The sequence below is a fragment of the Molothrus ater genome, chromosome 13, assembly GCF_012460135.2.
Source record: "Molothrus ater isolate BHLD 08-10-18 breed brown headed cowbird chromosome 13, BPBGC_Mater_1.1, whole genome shotgun sequence".
Taxonomy (NCBI): domain Eukaryota; kingdom Metazoa; phylum Chordata; class Aves; order Passeriformes; family Icteridae; genus Molothrus; species Molothrus ater.
Genome location: NC_050490.2, coordinates 4,612,535 through 4,635,307, shown reverse-complemented (window position 1 = coordinate 4,635,307; position 22,773 = coordinate 4,612,535). Strand labels below are relative to the sequence as shown.

The 22,773-nt window shown below is 41.4% G+C and overlaps 2 protein-coding genes across 2 annotated transcripts in view; both read left to right on the top strand.

Annotated features, from left to right (window-relative positions):
• Positions 1–19,310, top strand: part of UBE2Q2 (ubiquitin conjugating enzyme E2 Q2) — a 46,844-nt gene extending 27,534 nt beyond the window's left edge. The window contains exons 6-13 of the mRNA XM_036389456.2: positions 5,115–5,199; positions 10,552–10,612; positions 12,692–12,782; positions 13,109–13,167; positions 14,437–14,485; positions 15,363–15,458; positions 15,896–15,962; positions 17,692–19,310. Coding sequence (XP_036245349.1) covers positions 5,115–5,199; positions 10,552–10,612; positions 12,692–12,782; positions 13,109–13,167; positions 14,437–14,485; positions 15,363–15,458; positions 15,896–15,962; positions 17,692–17,723 — 540 coding nt within the window. The 3' untranslated portion in view covers positions 17,724–19,310. The remainder of the gene's footprint in view (positions 1–5,114; positions 5,200–10,551; positions 10,613–12,691; positions 12,783–13,108; positions 13,168–14,436; positions 14,486–15,362; positions 15,459–15,895; positions 15,963–17,691) is intronic.
• Positions 19,311–19,461: 151 nt separating this feature from the next.
• FBXO22 (F-box protein 22) overlaps positions 19,462–22,773 on the top strand; it is a 9,199-nt gene continuing 5,887 nt past the window's right edge. The window contains exons 1-6 of the mRNA XM_036389431.2: positions 19,462–19,599; positions 19,689–19,821; positions 20,560–20,647; positions 21,062–21,157; positions 22,022–22,186; positions 22,518–22,683. Of these exons, the coding sequence (XP_036245324.1) occupies positions 19,496–19,599; positions 19,689–19,821; positions 20,560–20,647; positions 21,062–21,157; positions 22,022–22,186; positions 22,518–22,683 (752 nt within the window). The 5' untranslated portion in view covers positions 19,462–19,495. The remainder of the gene's footprint in view (positions 19,600–19,688; positions 19,822–20,559; positions 20,648–21,061; positions 21,158–22,021; positions 22,187–22,517; positions 22,684–22,773) is intronic.

Below are 22,773 nucleotides of genomic sequence, written 5' to 3'. Positions count from 1 at the left end.
CTGCAATGAACACTGCTGGTTTTCTGTTTGACAACAGCAGATTCAACTTACATAATAGCTGTTTCTCATGCCAGGACACTCTCGTTGATGCTGGTGCATAAACAAGGTCAGCTGAGTGCAGGGAACAGGGTATTCAACTGCTGCTGAGGAACTGTGGTATTTTTGTGGGTCACCAGAAATAGCTGTGCTGCTGAAATAATTTCTCCAAGGACTTGTGGAAGTTTACTCCTAGGTGCTGGAGAACCAAAAGCTGTAGCTGTGCTACTGACCTAGGAAAGAGCTATCCCAGCAGCACTTTATTGGTCCTCCATGCTGCCAAAACAGGGGGCTTCTGATAGAATGTGTTAACCATGCTCTAAGAGCAGTTGTTTGCTGAGTGTCCTAACACAAAGCAAAATTTAAATCTGTACAGCCCCCACAGCTGGGTTTCTTAGAGGACACTATGAGTTTGACAAACCTAAATGCAGTGGCTAAACTAGTGTGGTTTTTTAGCCCTTTGGGATACTTTGTTTCCTCAGCAGAGGCCAGTAAAACAAACCCATGCCACCATTTACATGCTGCTTGTTGGAAAAGGGAATGTGCAGCATAAACCAGGGCTTTGACTGGTGCCCAGTGCAGCCAGAAGACTTTTCATTTCCTTTCCATGTTCTTTGGCCCAGGTCCATGGGCTGTCCTCTCTCCCTTGGCTGCAGTGCAGGCTGGAGTTACAGATCATGCTCAAGGCTTGTTCATGGGAAAGCAGTGCATGCACTCCCATTGTCATTTATTCCTGATAGGTTAAAGACATTTTTCTGCTTTTTAAGATGTTGTCATAGGAGTTTTTAGTGTTTATGTGTGTTGTACAAGTTAAGAATGTGTATTTACTAGTTTTGTAAATGAGTTCTGTCTTTGGCAGTATCCTTAATCCTATTCTTCTTGCTGGCATCAGGAAATAAATTTGGCTTTTGGTACAGTATGTAACTTGGAGCAAGAATTAATCCTCCTCTTAAAATTGTAATAACTTTAAAGAACCACTTGCTTACCTGTAGTTAAATAGGTCTTTGAACTGGAATCATTAACTTCAAATATTTAACAACTTGCTGCTGCTTGCTTTTCAGAGGTCTCTCCCCACATAGTCATTTCAGAGACTAATGCCTTTCTTATTTAGATTATGCTATTAGCTTTTCCTGTTTCATGCTGAGGAGTTTAAGCACTTCCCTTTAGAAGTCTCCAATGTCTGTACTTTCATCTTCAGATTTTATGAAATCTGAGGTGTCATTTCTATTTTTAGTCTAATCCTTGAAGGAAGTATGAAACTACCTTAACTTCTAGGAATGATTGTGCTTCTGCACAAATATGGGGAAGGTTCAGTAACAAATGGAACTTATGTTCTTTAGCTCTTTTTGAGTTACTTTAGATTTCAGTTTATTATCTTGGAGAAGTTTTCCTGTTTTGTTTCAGCAGGTGATTTTTGGTCTTGTGGCTAAATCTTCTGAAATTTATTGAGTGAAGAGGTTTCCTGTAGTGTTCTGATGTGTTCACAGTATTTTTCTGATCAGACAGAAAACAGTCAGATCATTGGATAAAAAACTGCAGCGAGCAGCACCTCCTATCCCCTATAACTTGAGGGGGGAGAGCAGGCTGTGGGTGCATTTTGAGGGTTGGAAGGGGAAAAGGAGCCCCTGATGTCTCTGTGGCCTTAGTACAGCAGGGCAATGGCAAGTGCTGGTGTGACTGCACCACGAGGTTCCTGTTTCCAACAGTGGCTCATCCTTGGGGGGAAGAGTTTGAGAGCAGGACAGGCCTGTAGTGGTGCATCTCATGAATATTTTTCATGTCCAGCAGTTTTGGCTGGGAGAATTCCTGCATCAGGCCTTTCTGTTATGTGCAGCTCTCAGCAGCTGGCGTGTTGTCAGCATAGATGTGTGCCTCTTGCAGCAGGGATTTCTCCAGCTTACCTGCTCATTGTTCTGGAGAGCCACAACATAGTACAGGATGGGATGATTAAGTGAGACTTTTTGTGCCTATTTGATTACTTATTGGGAAAAAGAATCACTTGGGTCTGGTCCTGCAGCTCATTTAACTACTTCAGATAAAATGGCTTTGCCTTCCTGCTCTTGGCATCAGCCCCATGTGACAGATACCCATCAGATCCCATGATTGACCACTTACGTCTGAAGCAGTTGCAACTATAAATCTTACTGTCACAATTTGAGAAATGGGAACTTTATCTCCCTTGGAGTGTCAAGTCCCACTTTTCCAGAAGGATAATGTTATTTATATCTGGGTTCAGTCTTTGAAATTATAACTTACGTGTACTGAGTTATGGAAAAAGTTTTTAATTTTAGTATCACTGTAGTCAAAACTGACCTCGATGCTCTGTGTGGTGCAGTGGTGGGATGCAAGTTGTGCTCTCTTCTAAACTGCATTTTACAGAGGCTCCAAAACCCACAAGTGACACCAGAATGAAGACGTGCTTCAGAGCACTGGTGTTTGCCATTAGGCTTCCCATCAGGTTTAGCTGTTACCTTCCTCTTCAAGTTCCTCCAAGGATAGTTCAGAGCACATAAAATAAGCCCCTGTGCTAAACTCCTTAAGTTAAGCTTGCTATCCTCTTTCTCCTGATTGTAGATTACTGGTTTACAGTCCACGGATTCTTTAGAGCAGCAAGTGTAACTACATTTACTGCTGCTATATAAGGGGTGAGCAGCCCAACCAGAAACCCTTGGGGAAAAAGGGTGAAGACAAAGACAGGTGTGCTGAGGCTTGCTTACACACACTGCAGCCAACTCCTTTAATACCACCTCATTTATCAGCTGTTATAATGGAAGTCAGGGGGATGTGGGTGTGTTAAGCTTTGGTTTTTAAATGTCTCCAGTACAGAAGATACTTAAATTTTCATTTGCCAAGATGAACTTCCAACATTATATATATAGAAATTCAGTAGTTTAATTGGATGAAAATAGAGATGCAAAGAGAGAGGTAGTTTTCCACAGGATGTCTTTGACCATCTAACTTGTTCTTAAATTGCCTGTATTTATAGGTTGACAATCTGTAAAGTGTATGAATTCCTTCTTTTAGTAAGAAGTACAGTGGAAGGGGCAAGAATCTGCACAGCTCTGCTCAGAAGAAAACCAAAGTCTTGACACTTGTCTATGAAATGTCTTTCCTCCAGACTCAACATATTGAGGAGTCCTAATGTTAATGCTCACAAAGCACAGCAACTATACAAAGAATGGTGATGAACACTGCTGTGTTAACTGGTTAAGTGTAATGCTTCCTTTTCAGCTAATCTGTAAATAGTAGTAATATGCAGATATTGCATATAAACAACATTTTTCCATGAAATTTCATGTACTTGATGTTTGAGAAATCCCTTCTTTGTCTGAAACTGCTCCATAGAGAGGAGCAGAGTAAGTAGAGAAATTCATTTGTCTGAAGCCTTGTTTGTATGTAGCTTTTGTTTTATCAGATGAAAGGAGTTGCCTGTTATTTGCATGTTTAATAACAAGGTTCATCCTTCATACCGGTCTGTTAAGAAAAACTAGTGGAATTTCAGAAATCTGCATAATTAAATCCAAAGGTGTATGAAAATGAATAGCCTTGAAAGAAAAGTCTACAGATTCTAGTGTGAAGCTAAGTGTATTATTTGATATTATTGGACAGAGAAGACAGGACTATATGGAGGCTTTACCATCAAGTAACTGTTACTGATACTTAATTTTTATTAAGAAATAATTTGGTTTTACAATTAAGACCTTGTAGAATATAAAACATCACTGTGGACTTCAGGCAAACAGGGAAGATGTTTTGGGTATTAGGTAATGATCACAGCTGCTTCATGTTCTTCCAGAAATAGCTTTCTGACACTTGTGTCCAAAAAGGATATGTTTATAGGTGTTCATAGTGTCTGGAAGGAAACTGAAAAAAAGTAAGAATCTTTGAATTTTTAGATGGAGTAAAAAAGCAGCCTCATCAACTTACTTATTTAGTACTTGATAGAGACAGGCTGAATTATCCTAGGTGGGTCTTTTTTATTTGGTAGTGGGGCTGTTTTCTTTTTTGTCACGGTTTCTCCCCCCAGCCATGCTTATGAGCTCCATATGTTAGCCTGTATTTCAGTGACAGTGACTGAAGAACAGGAGCAGAAGGGAACTGCAAAGGTCCAGTGGAATAATAATGGAATAATCTGCCTTTGGGAAACAGACTGATGGTGAAGGCCCAAGTGCCACAGGGCCAGGGTTTGGGGTGGTAACTACCTTAGCTCATTTGGAGTCCTTGTTCCTATTCTGTATTTTAAATCTTATAATGCTAACTTTTATCTCTCTGTTTTTCAAGACTCTTGAACCTGAAGTGGTATTTTGGGTGGGATATATAAGCAGAGTAATCACATAACATAGGAAAATTGGTTTGAGTTTCTCTCACTTTGAGGTGCTGAGAAGTACAGAGCTGAACTCTAAAAGAACAGAACAGATTTTGCCATAGTTGCATAAATCACAAGAACTATGACAAGTCACAAGAAATATTTTGTATTTTAAGGTTTACATACCTTTGTCTTCCTCTGTGTAGATGTTGATTTTTTTTCACTCAATTGCAATAAATATTGCTTTTGTTCCACGTTTTCTAAATTCACTGCTTGGTCTTATTCCTCAGGAAGCTGCTGTTCTAGAGTGGATACTTACCAACTCCTGGACCTTTTTCAATGACCAAATAAAAATATACCTCTGAGAAAGCAATAATACCTTATGTGTAGAAGCTCACTCTCAGGATTAGGCTTACTTTTCTTCTCAGTGTGTAAAAGCAGGATGTAAAATTAAATATTTCACTCTGAGATGTACTGCGCATCCATCTTGGAAATTAAATTGCCAAAGATTTAGCTCCTTTACAGAAAAATGCCTGTTGTACCTTGATTAAAAGTTTGTATCACCTATAGCATTTAGTAGTATATATTAATGTTCTTTAGATGGAGGGCCTTGTTTCTTTGGAGTAGACTTTGCTCACCAGAATATTTAACTTTTCAGAAACCCAATTCTCCTACAGAAATTAATATATTGTTAATACCTTCTAGTTAGTAATGTAAAGTTGTTTGTAAATACTACTTTTCACTTATTTGGAGTCTTTTTTGTTTATTTCAGGGTGCAGTCTCTGGGTCAGTTCAGGCTTCAGATCGACTTATGAAAGAACTCAGGGATATATATAGATCACAGAGTTATAAAACAGGTAAATGCCTCAGATTTCCCTCTTTAAAATATACTTTAAATGAATTCTCTTGGGAAACACTTGCTGTTAACTTCTCTGTGTTTTGTTGTCCTGTGTTTGTATATACGTGCATGTTTATGTGTGCACATATGTAAAAATACATAGATACATTATGTATACTCTTATTACATAAAGTAGTTTATTTGTGGAGAAAAGTCAGAACATACATTCCTTGCAATAATGATGTGAATTACAGTGGAAAACAAGCTTGTATTTTAAATTAGTTTGAGTAATGAGCAGTGATTATCTTGAGGTAGTGGATGGCTGTTGCATTTATTCCTTATAGGAATAAGCTCAGCAAAGGATTCAGCAAATTGAATTGCCTGAGTGTTACTGTATGAGAAATAGAAATTACATGGATTTTGGGCAAGTTGTATTGCTCCAGGTCAAATAGAAAACTCCATCACTGTAGCCAGGTGTCAGACCCTGGTGCAGGCCAGGGTGAGAACAGGAGGAATGCCTAATTAGGGAGTCAGTATAAACTTAAATACATTCTCATTTTTCTGGACTTGTGTCCATATTTATTTCTAGTGGACTTAAACCTCACTTGATGATGCCATTTTAATCATGTGTAAAAGAACAGAGGTGAAGAGACAATAGGTTCCTGTTTTGATTTGTCATATTTAACTTTTAGGTCAATTGTTTCATGTGTGGACATGCTGGGGACAGTGGTAAAATGTCTGGGGTATAAATTTGATGTGGTGACCTAGTGTTGATCCAATGCAGCCTCCTTCTTTTAGCTTTGTTACAACTGAGTGCTTGCCAGTGTGCCCCAATGACCCCTGTCTGGGAAGGAATGGATTAGTGGGTCTAGGGAGGAGCTGGAAGCAGGTCTGTGTGAAGTCATGGGGGATGCTTTACTGCCCGGTTTTGACCTTCAGGGTTTGTTTTGGTGGTCAGAGCTAAGGCTGGCTCTAACAAACCAGACTGTGAAGAGTGCTGTGGGGTGCTCAGTCATGTGGTGGTACCACTGGGGTCAGCCAGGGGCCCCTGGCTAGCTGTGGTTTGAGGGGAGGGCTTAGACTCTCCAATAATGCCATTTCTTGGCTTTAGATAAGCAAGACTTAATGAGTCACAAAAGACTGATCTTGGTGTAGGAAAGCGTACTCTGACTTATGAGGAAGAGCAAATCTTGCTAAACTCTACAGAAGGATGAGGTTCTAAAGGGTGGGGGCAGTAACTTAGAGCTTATGACTTTGGAAATATGTAAAAACCCTGCAGCTGGATGCCTCATGTTGATCTCTAAAACATGGTAATGAAGTAGTGTCAAGTGGAGGTTGACACTACAAAGATGATGGCAATTCTGCTTTGAAACACCGTCCTACTGACACATTTATTACATTGTGCCAGTAAATTGATGCTGTTTGTTATAAAACCTGCCTGGATTAATTCCTTATGGTTTCATTTATTCTTCGACCTTGAGTAAATTTATGTTCTTGGTTCTTTACTGTGCACAAAACTCCTGCTTTCATAGCCTAGTTCTGCCTTTTGTTAGGTAACTGTCACCATGTGCACAGGCTGTGGCAGGTAATTGGCTTTTTTAATGTCATTTTTGTTAGAGTACTTGCCCCATGGTCTATTTTACCCTAAATTTAATTTCTTCCTACTAGTGCACAAAGGGAACCATTGTGAAACTCCCAGGTTCTTGTAACTGTTGCAAGGTAATTTAATGCTGTTTTCATTTCTTTGTAAGACAAGCCAGAAAGGCTAAGGCTGATTTTTTGTTAGGTAAGGATCACTTTATTTAGTTTTCATGAGGTTAATGTTTTTAGGACTGACTGTAGAACACTGGGAGTTCTGAAGTGAATAATACTTGTAGCAATAGTATTTTAATTTTTTTTCTTTTCTCTTGGACTGTTTTATAAAAAAGTACTATTAAAAGACAGTGGCCTCAACTCTAGCTGTGCATTCAAGGTGGTATCTATTTTAGAAATTAATTTCCTTTATCAAATGAAGCAGTGCTGGTGGAGTTCAAGCAAAAGATTACAAACTTGCCCTCAACAGCAAAGTTGCTTATCTACCTGGGAAATCTAGGGGAAGAATTGTCCTTAAAGAAACAGAAAATAATTTTCTTATGAGCTGACAGAAGCAAAAAATACTCCAGAAAATTAAGATACTCTGTTGTGAATTAGTTTCATTAGCGTGTTCAGATAATGGGAGCCATAAGTCCTGTAAAACAAGATTATCTCATTTCCACATATCAGATTGGAGATTCACAAATGACTTAATGTAATTTAAGGGATTGGGAAAGGAGGGCAAGAAACAAAGAATTTGGGGACATTAAATGAAATCTTTTCTGTTCATATTTTTAGCATCTGTTTTATTCAGATACAGTTCATATGGACTTCAATTCCCTGGTTTTATCCAAGGACTCTGTGGGATTTACTTTTTAAGATAGTAATGTTGCCCTAAGTAAGATGTTGCCTCTGTTTTGAAAAGAATTGTTTTTCTTTCTACATTTCAATTTCTTACTTTTTTGCTTGCTTCACGGTTCTGTGGGTTTCTTTCTACTTGATCACCTTTGAGTAATAAAAACCCCACCCCACCTTGTATTTAAGCAAGAGGAACCTACCTTGATTCCTTTCCTAAATTAAGGACTTGTCCTTATTTTAAAACTGCTGTTAGTAAGTTAAATTATTAAATTATTTTAAATTATTACTGAAATTATTTTTGACAGGAACCTTTTTTCTCTCACTGTCAAAATTACAAAAAAACCACATAAATTCCTTCCAAGTAACATCCCCTTGATTATTCAGAAAACCCCAAACACCCTCCCTCAGCTTTGGATGGTGTTAAGTAGCTTCTGTATCAAGCCCTGGGGTCCCCTTGCTGCTGCTCCTGAGGAGACACAGATGCTGTTTGGCTCAGAACGTGGCTGCCTGAGGCTGCTGGAGTGTCTTGCACTGGTGTTCTGTCTCTGAGAACCCTCCTGCAGTAGATGCAGTACAGCCCCTGGGGGTACAGCTCTTCCTGCTGGGGAAGCTGGCAAAGTGTCTGGGCCTTGGAGCTGGAGTGGGACAGGAACTGGGGCTGAGAACAGGAGGCTCAGGATGATGGGAGGAGGGCAGGAGTGGGGCTGAAGGCTTAGTGAGTGGACAAAGGGCTGGAAGGTTGTCAGGGTCTCCAGCTGCTCACAGTGACCCTGGGATACGTTAGAAAGTCTCTTTGCCCAGCCCGGCGGTCGAAGAAGGAGTCAGGGCTCTTCATTTCTCAGTCTCAAGATTGTTTATTGTTTCTTATCTATAAAATTCTTTCTCCTGCTGAGGTCAGCTCAGCAAGACAGTCCAGGCACTCTGCCTGCCCCCAGGGTGGTGTTATCTTTTTATACTAAAAACTACATGTACAATGTTTACAGTTACTTTCCAATACCCATCACCTATGTTAGACACTGAGCTTCTACTCTAAACCAATCCAAAAGTGCCACCATCACAGCAGAAGATGGAGGCCAAGAAGAAGAAGGAGAAAGGCTGGACATGCCCAGTTCCCTCCATCTTGCCTCCTGAACCTCCATACCATAAACCCCAAAATTTGCTTTTTCACCCCATGATAACTTCACTATTATTCTGCCTAAACTGTTGTGGCTTGCAGATCTTCATCTAAGGTTGGTGACTTGCTCCATGGGTCATAATCAAACCCACAGGTGTTTTGGGCTCCATGTCAGGGCTTCTGAGCCCCCTGGCTGGGGTCTTGGCTGCTCAGGACAGCCAGAGGGATGCCCTGGGTTCCCATAGAAGGTCTCTTGTGACCTTCCATTGTTGAGCACGGTGTCAGGAGCCTTACTGTAACTTACTGCCTTCTCTGTAATAAGTATTGTTTGCTCCCACTTGGATGCAGGTGGAGGAAAATATTGTGGATGCAATCGTGGAATAGATTTGTCATTAATGGGAGTTGACAATGAGCAGAGTTCTGAATGTCAACTCTTTTGTTATTACATCAGAGCAGTACAAATTGAAATTCTTACAGTTTGTGACTTACACTAAGGTCAGTTCAGAAAATAGTGTCCTTGGATCTGGGGAATTGGAAAAAGGCCTTAATAGCTCCTTTGGTTGCTCCTCAAACAGAGATGCTGTGTCCCTGTAGCTACTGATTAAAAGGGACGTGGATAGCACAGTGAGTATGTGTTCAGGCCTACATTTTTATTCTAGACATAGAAAAATGAGAAATTGTGCTCTTGGCTGCAGTACCCACTTGTTAGTGGCACTCAGAAAGGAGAACCAAGCATGGGTGCTTTAACCTGTGTGGCAAGTTTTGAAATGCTGTAGAAATTATGGTGTCTGGACAGCTTGAAATGTCACCTGTACTCCAAGTACTAATGCTTATAAGCTTCAACTGTAAGATTATTTTTATGCTAGAATAATAAAACTCAGAAATTACTATCCCCCATTCCTTGGGAAGAATGTGGTGACTGCAATCTGGTGGTTGTATTGCCTTCAGAAATTCTAGGCAAATTCCTGATTTGTATATGGCTTCCAAATAATTAGGTCAGCAACAAGGATGTTGTTAAATATTAGGCCAGGTAACAAGTTTAATAATAGTGGGTTAGTCTATATGCATGAATATTCTGTGAAAGAGGAAGTTTAATTTCTGTACATGACTGATACCATGCTCTAAATCTTGCTGGGTGGTTAAAGATTTATTGCTTTTTCCAGAGCTGCTTGTGAATTTATGCAGAGAGGAAGCTTTGAATGTACAAGAAAATGGCAGATAATTTCCATCCTTCCCTGGGAAATGAATTGCACAACTGCTGTTTAACATGCTTAAAACAACCAGGCCACTGAAAGTCACCAGCTGGCTCCCACAGACCACTCCATTCTTTAGATGCATCTTTCTGGCTTCCTCAGTCATGTTGGGAATGTGCTTCATCCACTGCTCTATCTCCTTTTTGTTGGGTTTCTACTGCATACACTGCCCTGTGTGCTGTCCTGGTCTGTCTGTACTGATGGGAACCTGGGAAACACTGCTGCACACTCACACTGTGTTGTGAAATGTCTAAAAACATGTTGGTGGTGTACTGGGTGTAAAATACAGTGAGTAATAAGCAAGCTGGAGTTGTTGGTGTGGAAGGTTTGAAGGTGAAATGGTTAAGTATCAGAAAAACAAGTGATTAATGTGGAATTTTTTAATAGAAGTGAAAACACTTTTTCCTTGTAGCTCCTCAGAAGTGCATCTGCTACTGGAGGAAGGATGTGCCTCAGTATCCTGCCCATTGCTTACACCTGCTGACAGTATTCAAATTTAAAACAAAAAATGATTTTGCTACGTTTTCTATCTATACTTTTAGTGCATAATTAATTCTATCTAATATTTCTACAGGGATATATTCAGTGGAACTGGTAAATGACAGCTTGTATGAATGGCATGTTAAGCTTCTCAAGTAAGTTAATAAAGTTTTTACGTGTTCTGTACAATCTTGTTTTAGTATTGCTGGAGAGATTCTTTTGATAAATGAGTATCTCTAGCCATAGTATATAAATCACCATTGCATTATGTGCCATAGCATATAATCACCATTACTGTAGTAGTACAGTAAGAGTAATTGTAGCCACTAAATAGTGGCTGTAATTCTGATACATAGAAACATCTAGAGATAGACCAGTAGTGATTGAGCTGGCAAAAAGACAGACCTGCTTTTCTCTGCCAGTGCTATATGTATTGCATTAAGTGTCATTACTATTCAATTCTAAAACTGCTCCAAAAGATGCAACCTTAAATGATGAAAATTCTTTTCAAGAATTTTTGCATTGATTTTATTTTTGTTTTGAATGACAGGGAAATCCAGCTTCTAGCTGCACTTAAGATGTGGGAAAGAACATAACTGAGTGTCATTAGTTGTTTATTTCTATTAGTTGTTTATTTCTATTAGTTGTTTATTTCTGTTCAGTTAAACAGACACACAGGACTGAGACTTGTAGCTATCACAAAAATGTGAATTATATAATTCTATGTACCTTGTCTTCTGTCACTGCCTAGTATTCCAAGTGAAAAGCAGTACATAACTCACCTTCTTACATCCATAGTCCTGTAACTTTAATCCTAGAGGTGTTAGAGTGGAATTATTCCTGGTAACAGGATCATCTGCTGGCATCCCTGTACAGTACCCTAAAGGAAGGAGGAGCCTACCCAGGCTGTGCTGGGTGGCTGCAGCAGCTGGCAGTGGATGGAAGAGCTTCCATGGGTTCAGAGATGTCCTGGGGGAGAAGGACAGAGGCTGTTTCAGCACAGTAGCTGACCTGCGTGTAGGAATTGTTGCCTTGCGCAACCTGGGTCACCAGCTGCTGAAATAGTTTTGTTTCCTTCTTAGTGTAATCATGGGCATGTGGAGGTTTTGAGGCTGAAAGTGGCAGGAATGACACATCAGAGAAATCTGTGTCACATTATTGGAGGCCTTTCCTATTGAGTGTGTCTGTAACCAAGTGCTCAAACCATGTGCAGTGATTTGAAATCTCTGTTCAAGTGATGTGAACAGGTCTCATTTTCTGCCTTCAGAAAAGAGGAAATGGAGTACATGCAGCAAATGCCTTCCAGAATGTCTAAGAAAAGAATTGTGTTTGTTTATTGCAGCAAATAGTGTCTGGAAACAAATGCACTATGTGCAGAGTAGCTGAGGGGTAGATGTTCAGGGGAAAGAGCCCATGTCAGGAAGGAACAGTATTGTTACTTAGAACAAATCCCTTTGAACTGGCACAGCAAAAGCCATGGCTTGAAATGAGAGGTTCCTAAGCACTGGAAGATTTTCTTCTGAAATAACTTCACACTGGTAGGATGGGGACTACCTGCCCAAGAAGTTCTGAAATGAGATCTTACAACTTTGTAGTTTCAGCTGTAGTAGGGGATTAGGTTTAAGGGCCTTTCAGTCCCTTTAACATCTGCTTTGGCTTGCTGCAGGTGTTTTTGACTAGTCTCTTCTATTTAAAAGCAGATGAGGTGTCAGATTAACCCAGTAGGGTCTGCATTAATGGCCAGGCTGCTAACCACCAGCATTTTGGAACAAACAGTTGCTGAAATTCTGCTGAGCTTAAGCTGCTGGCTTTAGTACTTCTGCTGATGCAGATTACTTTTAACAGCTGATGCAGAATTACAATTACATATTCCATAAAGGATTCACTAACTATGTGCTGAAAACTAAATGACTACAGTCTTCCTGTTTTTCTCCCCTCTTATTTGAACACAACTGAACTGAAGAGAATTAAAATTGCTCTTTTCAAATAAACAGCTTATTTTGTGCTATGTTTAAGCAACACTTGATAGCGTTGGGAATGTTGTAGCAAGCTTTTATGCTGATCTTGTGGCAAAGTTTTTACTTGGTAAAAGGAGCAATAATTTCCTACATTTCACCCTGAACTGCAGTTTCTAAACTACAATTACGTAAAGAAAGTATTTAAGAGGAACTACTGTTTTACAGGTATTGAAAATATTAACTTGATCCATGGTCTCCCCCCTGCTGCTTTTACAGGGTTGATCCTGATAGCCCACTGCATAGTGATCTTCAGGTCTTAAAAGAAAAAGAAGGTGTAGAATACATTTTACTCAACTTCTCTTTTAAGGTAAGTGTCTGTAGGACAAAAAGCTGCAGTTAAATTTGAGGCTTACTATAGAAAATTACTGAAATGACCTTCAGCTATTACTTGGGTAATAACGGATCTGTGGTCTAAAAAAAAGGGTGGAAAAAGAAAACTAACTTTTAAGTTAATCTCTGAAGCTTCCCAAAAAAAGCTTTTTAGCCAATACTATGGAAAGTGAATTTTTACACAACTGAAAAATTGTAGTACTTCAGATCTGATTTGACAAATAAGGCTATTGAAATACTTTCTGTTTGGGAAGCAATGTCACAGTATTTTCCTTAACCTGTTTTTTTTATTTTTCTTCCCAGGATAACTTCCCTTTTGATCCTCCCTTTGTGCGAGTGGTGTCTCCTGTGCTCACGGGAGGGTAGGTTTGAGCTGCCCTGCAGAAATTGTGCTTTGTGGTAAAAATGTTACAACCTGAAAAACTCTGTGCCTGCCATATGTGTAAGAACTGACCTCTGGGGGGGGTTAACATTGCTCTTCCTTCTCCTCTTGTAGGGTGCTTTGGGTTGGTGCTTTGAATGGGTCTTGATCCCTGGGTTGCCTTAAGTTTGCTGTAAAGTCTTACCTGTCTCTCTCTTGCTGGTAGCACTGCCATAATGTTTTTGTTTTAAAATCCCTCAAATGCTAATCCAAAACCACAAAATTTCATTGAAAACATGCTCCAAATGTCATCTAAAGCATGTTTGAAGTGCTGTCTGTTGGACTTGTATATATCCATTGGAGGGACAATTAAATTCACCTGCCAAGGCTTTCATGCATCTCCTGGTGACAGGAAATGATACTTGTTTTTGAAAATGCAGTCTGTGATAGCTGGTGCTGGTTCTTATGTGATTTGAATTGTCGTGTATTCTTCTTTAACTCAGTAAATGGTTAGTGCAGTTAAATAGCAGCCCCCCTCAGGAACCCTGTCTCAAAATTAAACAGGCAGACCCAAACACCAGAAAATTAATTGGATTCTAATTTGATTGTAGTCAGACATCTTTTTAGAATGAAAAAAGGATGGCTTTTCAGTGGTCATTTCCCTCTGAATGTCATATGGATCTATGAGGTATAAATGTCTTGATCATAGAGGAGAATACATTTTGGCAGTGGTAAATTCTCTTCCCTCAGTCCAGGTTTTGTCATGCTCAGGTGTTCTGCTGAGTCCCAGTAAGCACAATAGATAAAGTATTTTTGAAATTTAAAAAAGGTATTTACATAGAGCAAGAAAAGATCTGGTTATCTCATGTTGTTTATAAGTGCACCTGCATTGTTTGAAATGGTGTTGAACTTGTTTACACAATTGAATGTTGTTTTCTTTTAGCTACACATCTGTACCATGTATATGTAGAGTAGCCATAAAAAGGAACTTCCCTTTTTCCATGGTCTCTGCAGTTTTGCAGAGTAGCTCAGTCAGTGGTTTAAACTAAGTCTAGTTAGCAAACAGCTTTTTTGTCTCACTATGCTAATTTTCTTTGCCCAGGTATGACATGGCTAACTAGTTACAATATATTACTGCTTAAAGGGCATTTCAGCTTTATGAACAAAGAATTGAACAAACAAGCTGGCAAGAGCTTAAAGTGCTGTGAGCACTTGTACCTTTTTACTAACTGCTGATGGCAAGTATATTTTCTTTCACATTTGTTTCTAGGTATGTCCTAGGTGGAGGTGCATTATGCATGGAACTTCTTACTAAACAGGTGAATATGAGCTCTGTTATCTGGGTAATAAAACGTGCCTGAAAATAATGAAAATAGGTGCCTCTCTTGAGTTGAAGAATCCCTGTGTGGAATAAATTACACATTCCAAAGGAAAGATAGTGGAATTAAACCTCAGTCCCACAAGATTTGCCTCGCTGATCTTGTTTGGGATCTTTTCTGCCTTGGATAGCTTACAGGAGATGTGAGGAAGAGGAGGCAGTGTGAGCAGGTCAGCTTGGAGCTCTCAGAATCTCTGTGAGGAAGGCAGCGTGGGGAGCGAGCTCTGGGGAGCAAGACAAGTTGTTTTCTTCTCTAGAAGCCTCTTCAACTGCATAAAGTCAGCTCTGGAGAAGTGAGGAATACAGATGATTGTAGTCATAGATGATTTGTGCAGACAGAGTGATTTTCTCTTTAAAAGAAGTAAATTAATGAAGTAACTTACTTGCAGGCTCTGGCAGAAACTCTTGTGAGCTCTGGAAGGTAAAGCAATGCCAGAGATGAGCAGAATTCTTACAACTTACTGAGCTGACTTCATTAGAGATCAGTCTTTTCTACTTCTTGGAAAAAGGAGTTGTAATTTCTGTTGTGATATTGCTGAAAATATGTCAATGGTGTAAGGATGGAGATTTTTCTGTTCCTGTCTTGCTGTATTTTGAAAATATAATTCAGTCTTTTAATTCTTCTAAGAATTCTTAGTACTAGGACTGTATATAATTCTACAGATTTTCTTTGGAAAATAAATGTTAACTGAAAATTAGTAATTGAATCTGGAATGCAGGAAAAAAAAAATCCCAAAGCATGTGTTCCAAAACAGATTTGCAAGGTGAGTACAAGAAGTGAGTACATGTTGTATGTTAGCATTCCTTTCCTCCTCCAGGGCTGGAGCAGTGCCTACTCAATAGAATCAGTCATCATGCAGATCAATGCCACTTTAGTCAAAGGAAAAGCCAGAGTACAGTTTGGAGCCAATAAGGTAAATGTGCTGTGGTTCTCAACTACACAAATCACTGCTGGGCTTCCATTTACTTGCTGGCTTGCTTAGAAGGTGCTTAGTGACAGAATTGCAAATATATATATGCATTTCAAATTGTCTGGGGACTCTATAAGTATTTTATTGGCAATTAAATATTTTTTATGTAATTACAAGCATATGAGGTAGATAAAGCCTTGGGATGGGCAGGGTAGGCTTTTGCTATCCTTGTATTGGCAAGGGAGGGGAGGGAAGGACAATTAGAATTGGGAGGATTTGGAATTTCTGGCTCTAAGAAGGGAATCTTGAAAGCCAGGAATGTTCTAACATTGTGCATGGACTTTATTTTTAAGTCTACTGTAGAATTTCCTTGTTAGAACTAGTTTTGAGTCTTGCATGTCTAGATGCAGGTTTTTATATGAGTTTTTTTCTCCTTTCAGAATCAATATAATCTAGCAAGAGCACAGCAGTCCTATAAGTCACTAGTACAAATACATGAGAAAAATGGTATGTATATTCTTGCCTCTTTGTTCTTGTCTGCACAGCACCCTGGGAATTGGTGTTTGCCACAGAGAAACTTGAAGTGACAAAGTGTCTTATTTTGGCTTGGGAAGACCAGAAATGTTTCTTCTTCTTTTTTTCTTGCACTAGAAAAACAGTAGTGCTTAAAGAACTTGACTGAGATCATTGCAACTTTTCCAGTTTACTTGAATGTTGTGTGTGTTCCTGCTGCTTTTGAGAGGCAGCTGCATTTCATGTTTATCCAGTCGATTTAGGAACCTCATTGTTACTGTAGCTTTAGGGACTCTTCATATTGGCAGAGTATCTGCTGGGAGTTTATCCCTTTCCCTGGAAGATTTTGTTTCAATGTGTCAAGAACCTATGTGGAATATTAATGAAGAGAGAAAGTGGGGAAAAAGACCTGAAACTGAAGAAAACAAGTCCAAGTGAGGTGTACTAGCTGGGAAAGTGTACAATAGCATAGGGAAACACCTGTTTCAGTGTGGGCTTTTTTACTCTAAAGTCTCTCTCCTGCATAAAACAAGTGTACAAGTGCTTCAGGTATAATTGAATTCACTGTGGCAGTATGAGAATCCTGAGGCTTTGGAAGGTTTAAGTAGCTTACATGTTACATAAAGGTAGTCAGCAGAACTGGTACTCTGGTCCTGTGATGAGGGAGTCAGTGCAGTTACACTTCTGTGATGTTCAGGGCTCTGGGTTGGACCCAGTGTCCTCCAGGAATTGATGTTATTGTGAAAGTGTTTGTGTGACTGCAGTGAGCACCTCAATTTCCCTGCTGCTAACACGGGACAGAACACCTGTACTCTTGGGAGGGAGATCAAAGATCATGACTTGAACATCATCTCCAGTTTTACAGTGTTTTGATCTTGCCGTTCACTGAACCTTTTGCTCTTTTTGTTTGCTACAAAAGCCAGCGTGGCTGCTTACTTGTATGTGCTACAAGTGATCAGTGCTGCCTCAGGAGCTGAACACAAAGCATTCACAGTACTCACTGCTGCTGTGAAGGATGTCTTAAGCTTAGAGCTGCTATCTGCTCTCTGGGCCAGCACAAATAGGCCTTGTAGTTACTGTACACACATTTAAAGGAAATGTTACAAGAGGGGCTGGGAGAATTTAGATTGGAGCTCTGGAGGTTACTAGAAAAAGCAGTGCACACCTGATCAGGTATGATTCAGCTGTTAAACTTGCCAAATTATGTCAGGAGACCAGTTATTCAATGGCCATTTCTGAGCTTATTCCTACAGTAAGATTGGCAGAAGTAGGATAAACCATTTGGTTGCTTGTGCATGCCTAACTCTACACAAAATGGGATTTATATAAGTGTCCCAGTGCAGTCATCTTTGTATGTCTATGTTTTAAGTAGCTTGAGGACTTGGGGATTTTACCTCTCTTCTGTTAAGTTTGGTTAGAGCAATGTTCCTCCTTCAGCAGCTTCCCCTTGTTGGTGTTCAGCTTGTCCAGCTCAGGATAGCTGCTGTTCACAAATCTGCGCGTGCACACCCAAATACCAGGGCAGATCCTGGAATGTGCCACATGGTTTGTCTCCCACTGCTGACTTACTCACATTTAGGGCACTAAGTAAGGGTGCTCAGCTCGTGCTGAGCTTGGCCTGCCCCAAGAGGGAAGGACTGAGCCAGGTTCCATCTCCCAGGTGAAGAGTAGGATGGTCTGGACACAGCAGCGTTGGTACCTAACATGTCTCTGTTCTCCACAGGCTGGTACACTCCTCCAAAAGAAGATGGCTAATGCTGAGGACTGTTGTATACCTGGACCAATGTCAACAAAACAAGCTCTTTTTTATGTTTTCCAACACAGACTCAAGCTATGAGTGCCCCTATAACAGCTGTACTGAGGACTTTAGCTATTAGATAAGTTAGTGGATAATCTGTCAACTGACACGTACAGTATAAGTTACAGCCTTACCATTCCGCTCTTCTTAGGCATCTGGACTGAGCAGTTTGGGCCTTTACCATATTTGTTCTTATGGATTAGGCAGATTTGGGCCACGCCCTCCCTTCTCCCTTTTTTTATTTGAAAGCATAAACTCTCCCTGCAGCAGGCTATCAACTTACTAAAGATCATACAATAGGAGTGAGTTGTTCACACACTTCTGTGTATTTCTTACTTTTTGCAAAATGCAGACTGCAGAGACTTGCATTGTATTGTTTCATTTAAAGCCAAGAAGTTTAATACATTGTTTAATACTGTTTTAGGAAATGTCAGTTCTTGCAAATCACAGTAGTTTTTCTGGTCTAAAATGACAGCGTTTGTAGTATTTTCCAAATTAATGATATAGGAAAAACACATGTATGTTAAGTCATTAAACATTTTTCATGGCTGTATGAGAATATGAACTGTTTATTGGAAAAGATGCTCTTTGTTTAGATTATTTTAATTTTTTTTTGTTTGGTTTTTTCCTTTTTATTTTGTTTTGGTTTTTTGTTTTTATGCAGAGCAAGGCTGTGCCAATAAAACCTTGTAACTAGTCACTTCCACTGGGGCGTCAGAACTTGCTGGGCTGTTCCTGCTACTTGTTGGCTCAACCTCCTTAACAAGAAGAGCCACAGTATGAAGCTTGAAGTTATTTAAAATACTAAAAACCGTTTTAGGTGTTCCATTTTATTAACGGGCTGTTGCAATCATTTCTAAACTAATGAACTTATAAAGTGATTGGCACAAATTGAGATGAAAGTCCATGAATGAAAAATTTTTATATAAAAACTACAATAAAGTACAAAAACATGTCATCCAATTCAGAGGCATAAGAAATGCTGCCATAGTCATGACGGTGGTTTTGTTATTGAAAGACTAATGGGAACTGTTCTTTCTTTATTAGGAGATGAGTCTGGGTCTGTGTACTTACACAATTCCATTGCCTTACCAGAATCGACTCTTATTTTGGTTGTAGTACTAGTCCTTAGGCCTGTGCACTCCTCGGGGCCGAGCGAAGGGTGTGTTCCATGGATTAAGCACTTTCAGAAGTGCAGAAGCATGTTTTTATGGGGTTTTTTTTAGTTGACTATCGAACTTGTGCTCTTTTCTCTATCAGGCGCCCGCGGGTCCTTGTGCATTTGCTTCTAGATCCAGTTTTTAGCTCGAAAGAAACGACCTGGGCGAGCTTTGGCGGCGCTCCCGGTGCCCGGTGCGCGCTGTTCGTGGGCCGAGCGCCGGGGCTGTGCCGCTGGCCGGGCACGGCGGGGCTGCGGCGGCCCCGGCCTCCGCCCTGCGGCGCACGCTTCGGTTTGGGTTCCATTTCTTCTGGCAGAGTTCCTTGGCAATGTACAGTAATTTGTAAACTTGCATCAAGTTTATGAATAAAAAGCATTTTACGAAGCGCTGTGTCCGTGCTGGGGCCCGGGGCGCGAGGGAAGGGGGGAGGTGAGAGCGGGACGGGTCCTCCCCGCCGCCAGGCGGCGCCACTATCGGGGTTTGTGCCCTCTCGCGCTGACCGGAAGTTGCCTCAGGTGCGGAGGCGCGCGGGTGACGCAGGGCAGCGGGGCCGGGGAGGCGGCGGGGCCATGGAATCCGCGGCGAAGGGCAGCTACGTCCTCGCCAACCTCGCCGAGGTGGTGGAGCGTGTCCTCGGCTTCCTGCCCACCAAGGCGCTGCTGCGCGCCGCCTGGTAAGGGCTGGGGCCGTGGGGTGGGCGGCGGCCGGCTCCGGTTGGCGGGGGCGGTGCGGCCGACGCGGTGTGTCCGTGTTGTGTTGCAGCGTATGCCGGCTATGGAGGGAGTGTGCCCGGCGGACGCTGCGGACGCGGCAGCGAATCGCGTGGGTGTCGGCGCTGGAGCCAGGCCCCGCCGAGAACCACGCGCTGGTGCGCGCGCTGGCCCGCGAGCTCGAGGTGAGGGGCGGCTGAGGGGGCGCGAGGGGCGAGGACTCGGCGCCTTCGTTTAAATCGCTGAACGCGCTTCTTCCAACCTCCCGGCAAAAGGGACGTGTTCGGAGGCGTAGGTGGTTTTGACAGTTCAAATGTTGCGTGTTAATACACCGATCAAAACGCCGAGGATTTGCGGTTCAGGACACATCTGTTCATCGCGACAATCTTGTTAAAAGGTTAACCCTCTTAGGCTGGGAGACACTGAGTAAACACATCAGGATTAATCTGCCTGGCAGGATTTATTTTCAGTATTAACCTGGTGCTGGGCCTTCACTACACAAAAGATTCATGTCGGGGTCTTCCGCAGTAGACAGGCCTCAGCAGATCAGTGTTAAACCAACTGGGACAAGAAGCGCCTCCACACTGTTTCCCAGCATCAGCGCTGGTGAACAGTAGATGCCAACAACCATGAATGCAAGGAGTTTAGACAGTGCTAAAAGAAGGAGTAGAGTCATGGACCAGTCTGCTGAGCTGTTCTCGCTTCTGTGAGGTTTGGGTCAGCTTCCTGCCTGTCGGCAGAAGTTCCTCTGGGCACTTCTGAGGCTATTGAGAGGTTATGTGCTGGCTGACAGGAGCCTGGTGAGGGGGGAGGGGACCGACGTGGGCTGGCGGTGGAGCAGGAGCAGTTTCTCCTCCGTTTCTGCCCCCAGTTTCCCTCCACTCTGCCCTGTCTTATGTACTCCTCCACCCGTGTCTTTGCAGAAGGTGCACGTGCTGCCCCAGACCGTGCTCTACATCGCTGATGCAGAGACCTTCAGCGGGCACGAGGAGTGTCACGAGCAAAAGAAAGGTAAAGCCTGCACCTAACTCACTTCCATTTAAAGATACGCTGGGATGTAAGCAGAGCACAGTCAGATGAGGGGGAATTCTCTGTGGTTTGGTTTCAGTGGAAAGGAAATGTTTTGCAGAAACCGTGACTGCGTAGTATTGCATTTGAGGTAGGGAGCAGCTCACAGATCTTTGTTAACGTGCACAGATGGGTTCCTTTCCCTTCTGTGGAGGACGCTGTGTGTGTTTGCCTGCCGGCAGCTCTGTGCTCTCAGGGAGCAGCACAGACCAGCGTGCTGTTACCAGGGCGGCCACTGATGGGCAGCATTGGTTAAACAGGACGGGGTTGGCTGTGGGATTTGCTCAGAACGCACTTTTACTGCTCTCTGATGGTTTTTTGGGTTTTTTTTTTTTTTGTTTCTTCTTATTTTAACAGCCAGAAAAAGAAACAGTAAAGAAACAGCTCTCGCACTTGAAAAGTTGTTGCCAAAGCGATGTCAGGTTCTTGGACTGGTCACCCCAGGGATTGTAGGTAGGAGCAAAATGTGTGGGTTTTGAGAGGTCAGCTTGAAGGTGTCATCTCCATTGTTCAGCACTGGCTTCAATTTTAAGGTGTTCAGTGTTGCTGCTAAGTGACGTGGAGCTTACTTCATGTATTGCAGTTATCATTAAAAGGGTTAATTTAATTGGGCAGGCAGCTTTCCCTGGAACCTTAATGTACTTATTGAATGTTGCTTGGATTTATGGATACATTCAGTCATATTGTGACTAACTGTAGAGGGCATCCTGGTACGCATGCCTGTTTGTAATGGTCTAGCAGGAGGCATATGCAGTAACTGGAAAATTCACGGCCTCCTATGGCAGTATTTTTCTCATGCTTCATTTTTATCATTAGAAATTTGGTTTTTTGTAGTTTCTCACCTTAAATTCACTTTCCACATTATATGTAAGGTATTTGATTGTTGTCACTGCCATATTTTAATAGTACACTCCCAATTTTTGTGTCAGTTTTGCTTTATACTGTCATCACATGCTTATTGGATACCTTAAAAACTTGAGTATGTCTGTGTGCCTGCAGAAGTTGACAGGAAAGCTTCTATTGCACTGTTCTTGTTTTCCTAATGTTTTTATTTGATGTGCCTGGGGAGATATGTGTAAATATATCCATGTCTCCATGTCAAAACTGACTTCAGTGGGATCAATAGCCAGCAGGACCTACACGTTTCATCTTTCCAAAACATTAACAAAAAAATCACAGTTTTCAGTTAGATAAGTTGTTATGGAAATAGATTATCATGTTTAATATCACCTGAGCTGTTCAACCTCTTTCTGCCTGTGTCATGTAAAGAATGTATTAGAATCTCTGAACACAAGATTCTTGGTTTTGTCTCTGTAGTTACTCCAATGGGTTCAAGCAGCAATCAACCTCAAGAAATTGAAGAGGGTGAAGCTGGGTTTGCTCTGTTGTTTCCCAAAATTGATGGGGTGAAAATTCATACCTTTCATTTTTCTAAAGACGTGAAGAACAGGGTCTTTGATGAAAGCAAGTTTGCTGAAGCAGGTATGTCGTTTTCTCTCCTTTATGTGGGCTCTTTGTGAGATGCTGCTCTCTGAGGTGCCACTGGAGTTCTGAGTAGAACCAGCAGCTTCTGCACTGGCTCCAAGAGCCTCTGTGGGGCTCCAGCTGGTGACTGTGCATCTCTGCTCCTCCCAGTCCCTGGAGCAGTAAGGAGAAGTTATCCCGAGTATCGGTTTCCAGTTCCTTCAGTTACATTTTAAGTGGAGCTGTTCAGAGGGAGGTGTGATGTAATATTTGAGGAGAAACTAGAATGGTTGGACTTCAGAGTTCAGGATTTAAAAATAAGGGGATCAGTGTTGGCTTTTGTTTGTAGGTCTGAAGAATAACCCAGATCTCCGTGTTGTTCTTCTGTTTGGCTACAACTCCTGGAAGACTGGAGCTACTCGATTTCTTCATCAAATAGTCAATCCATTGAATGAGAAAAGTATCATCCTGGCTGGAGGACAAGTGGAGAGCTTTACATCACTGACCTCTGAGACGTAGGTATTTTTTTCAAGGTAAATGATGAAAAAGATTTAACGTGAGAGAAACATTGCAGATCCATAGCCTTCTAGTTATATTGAAAATCC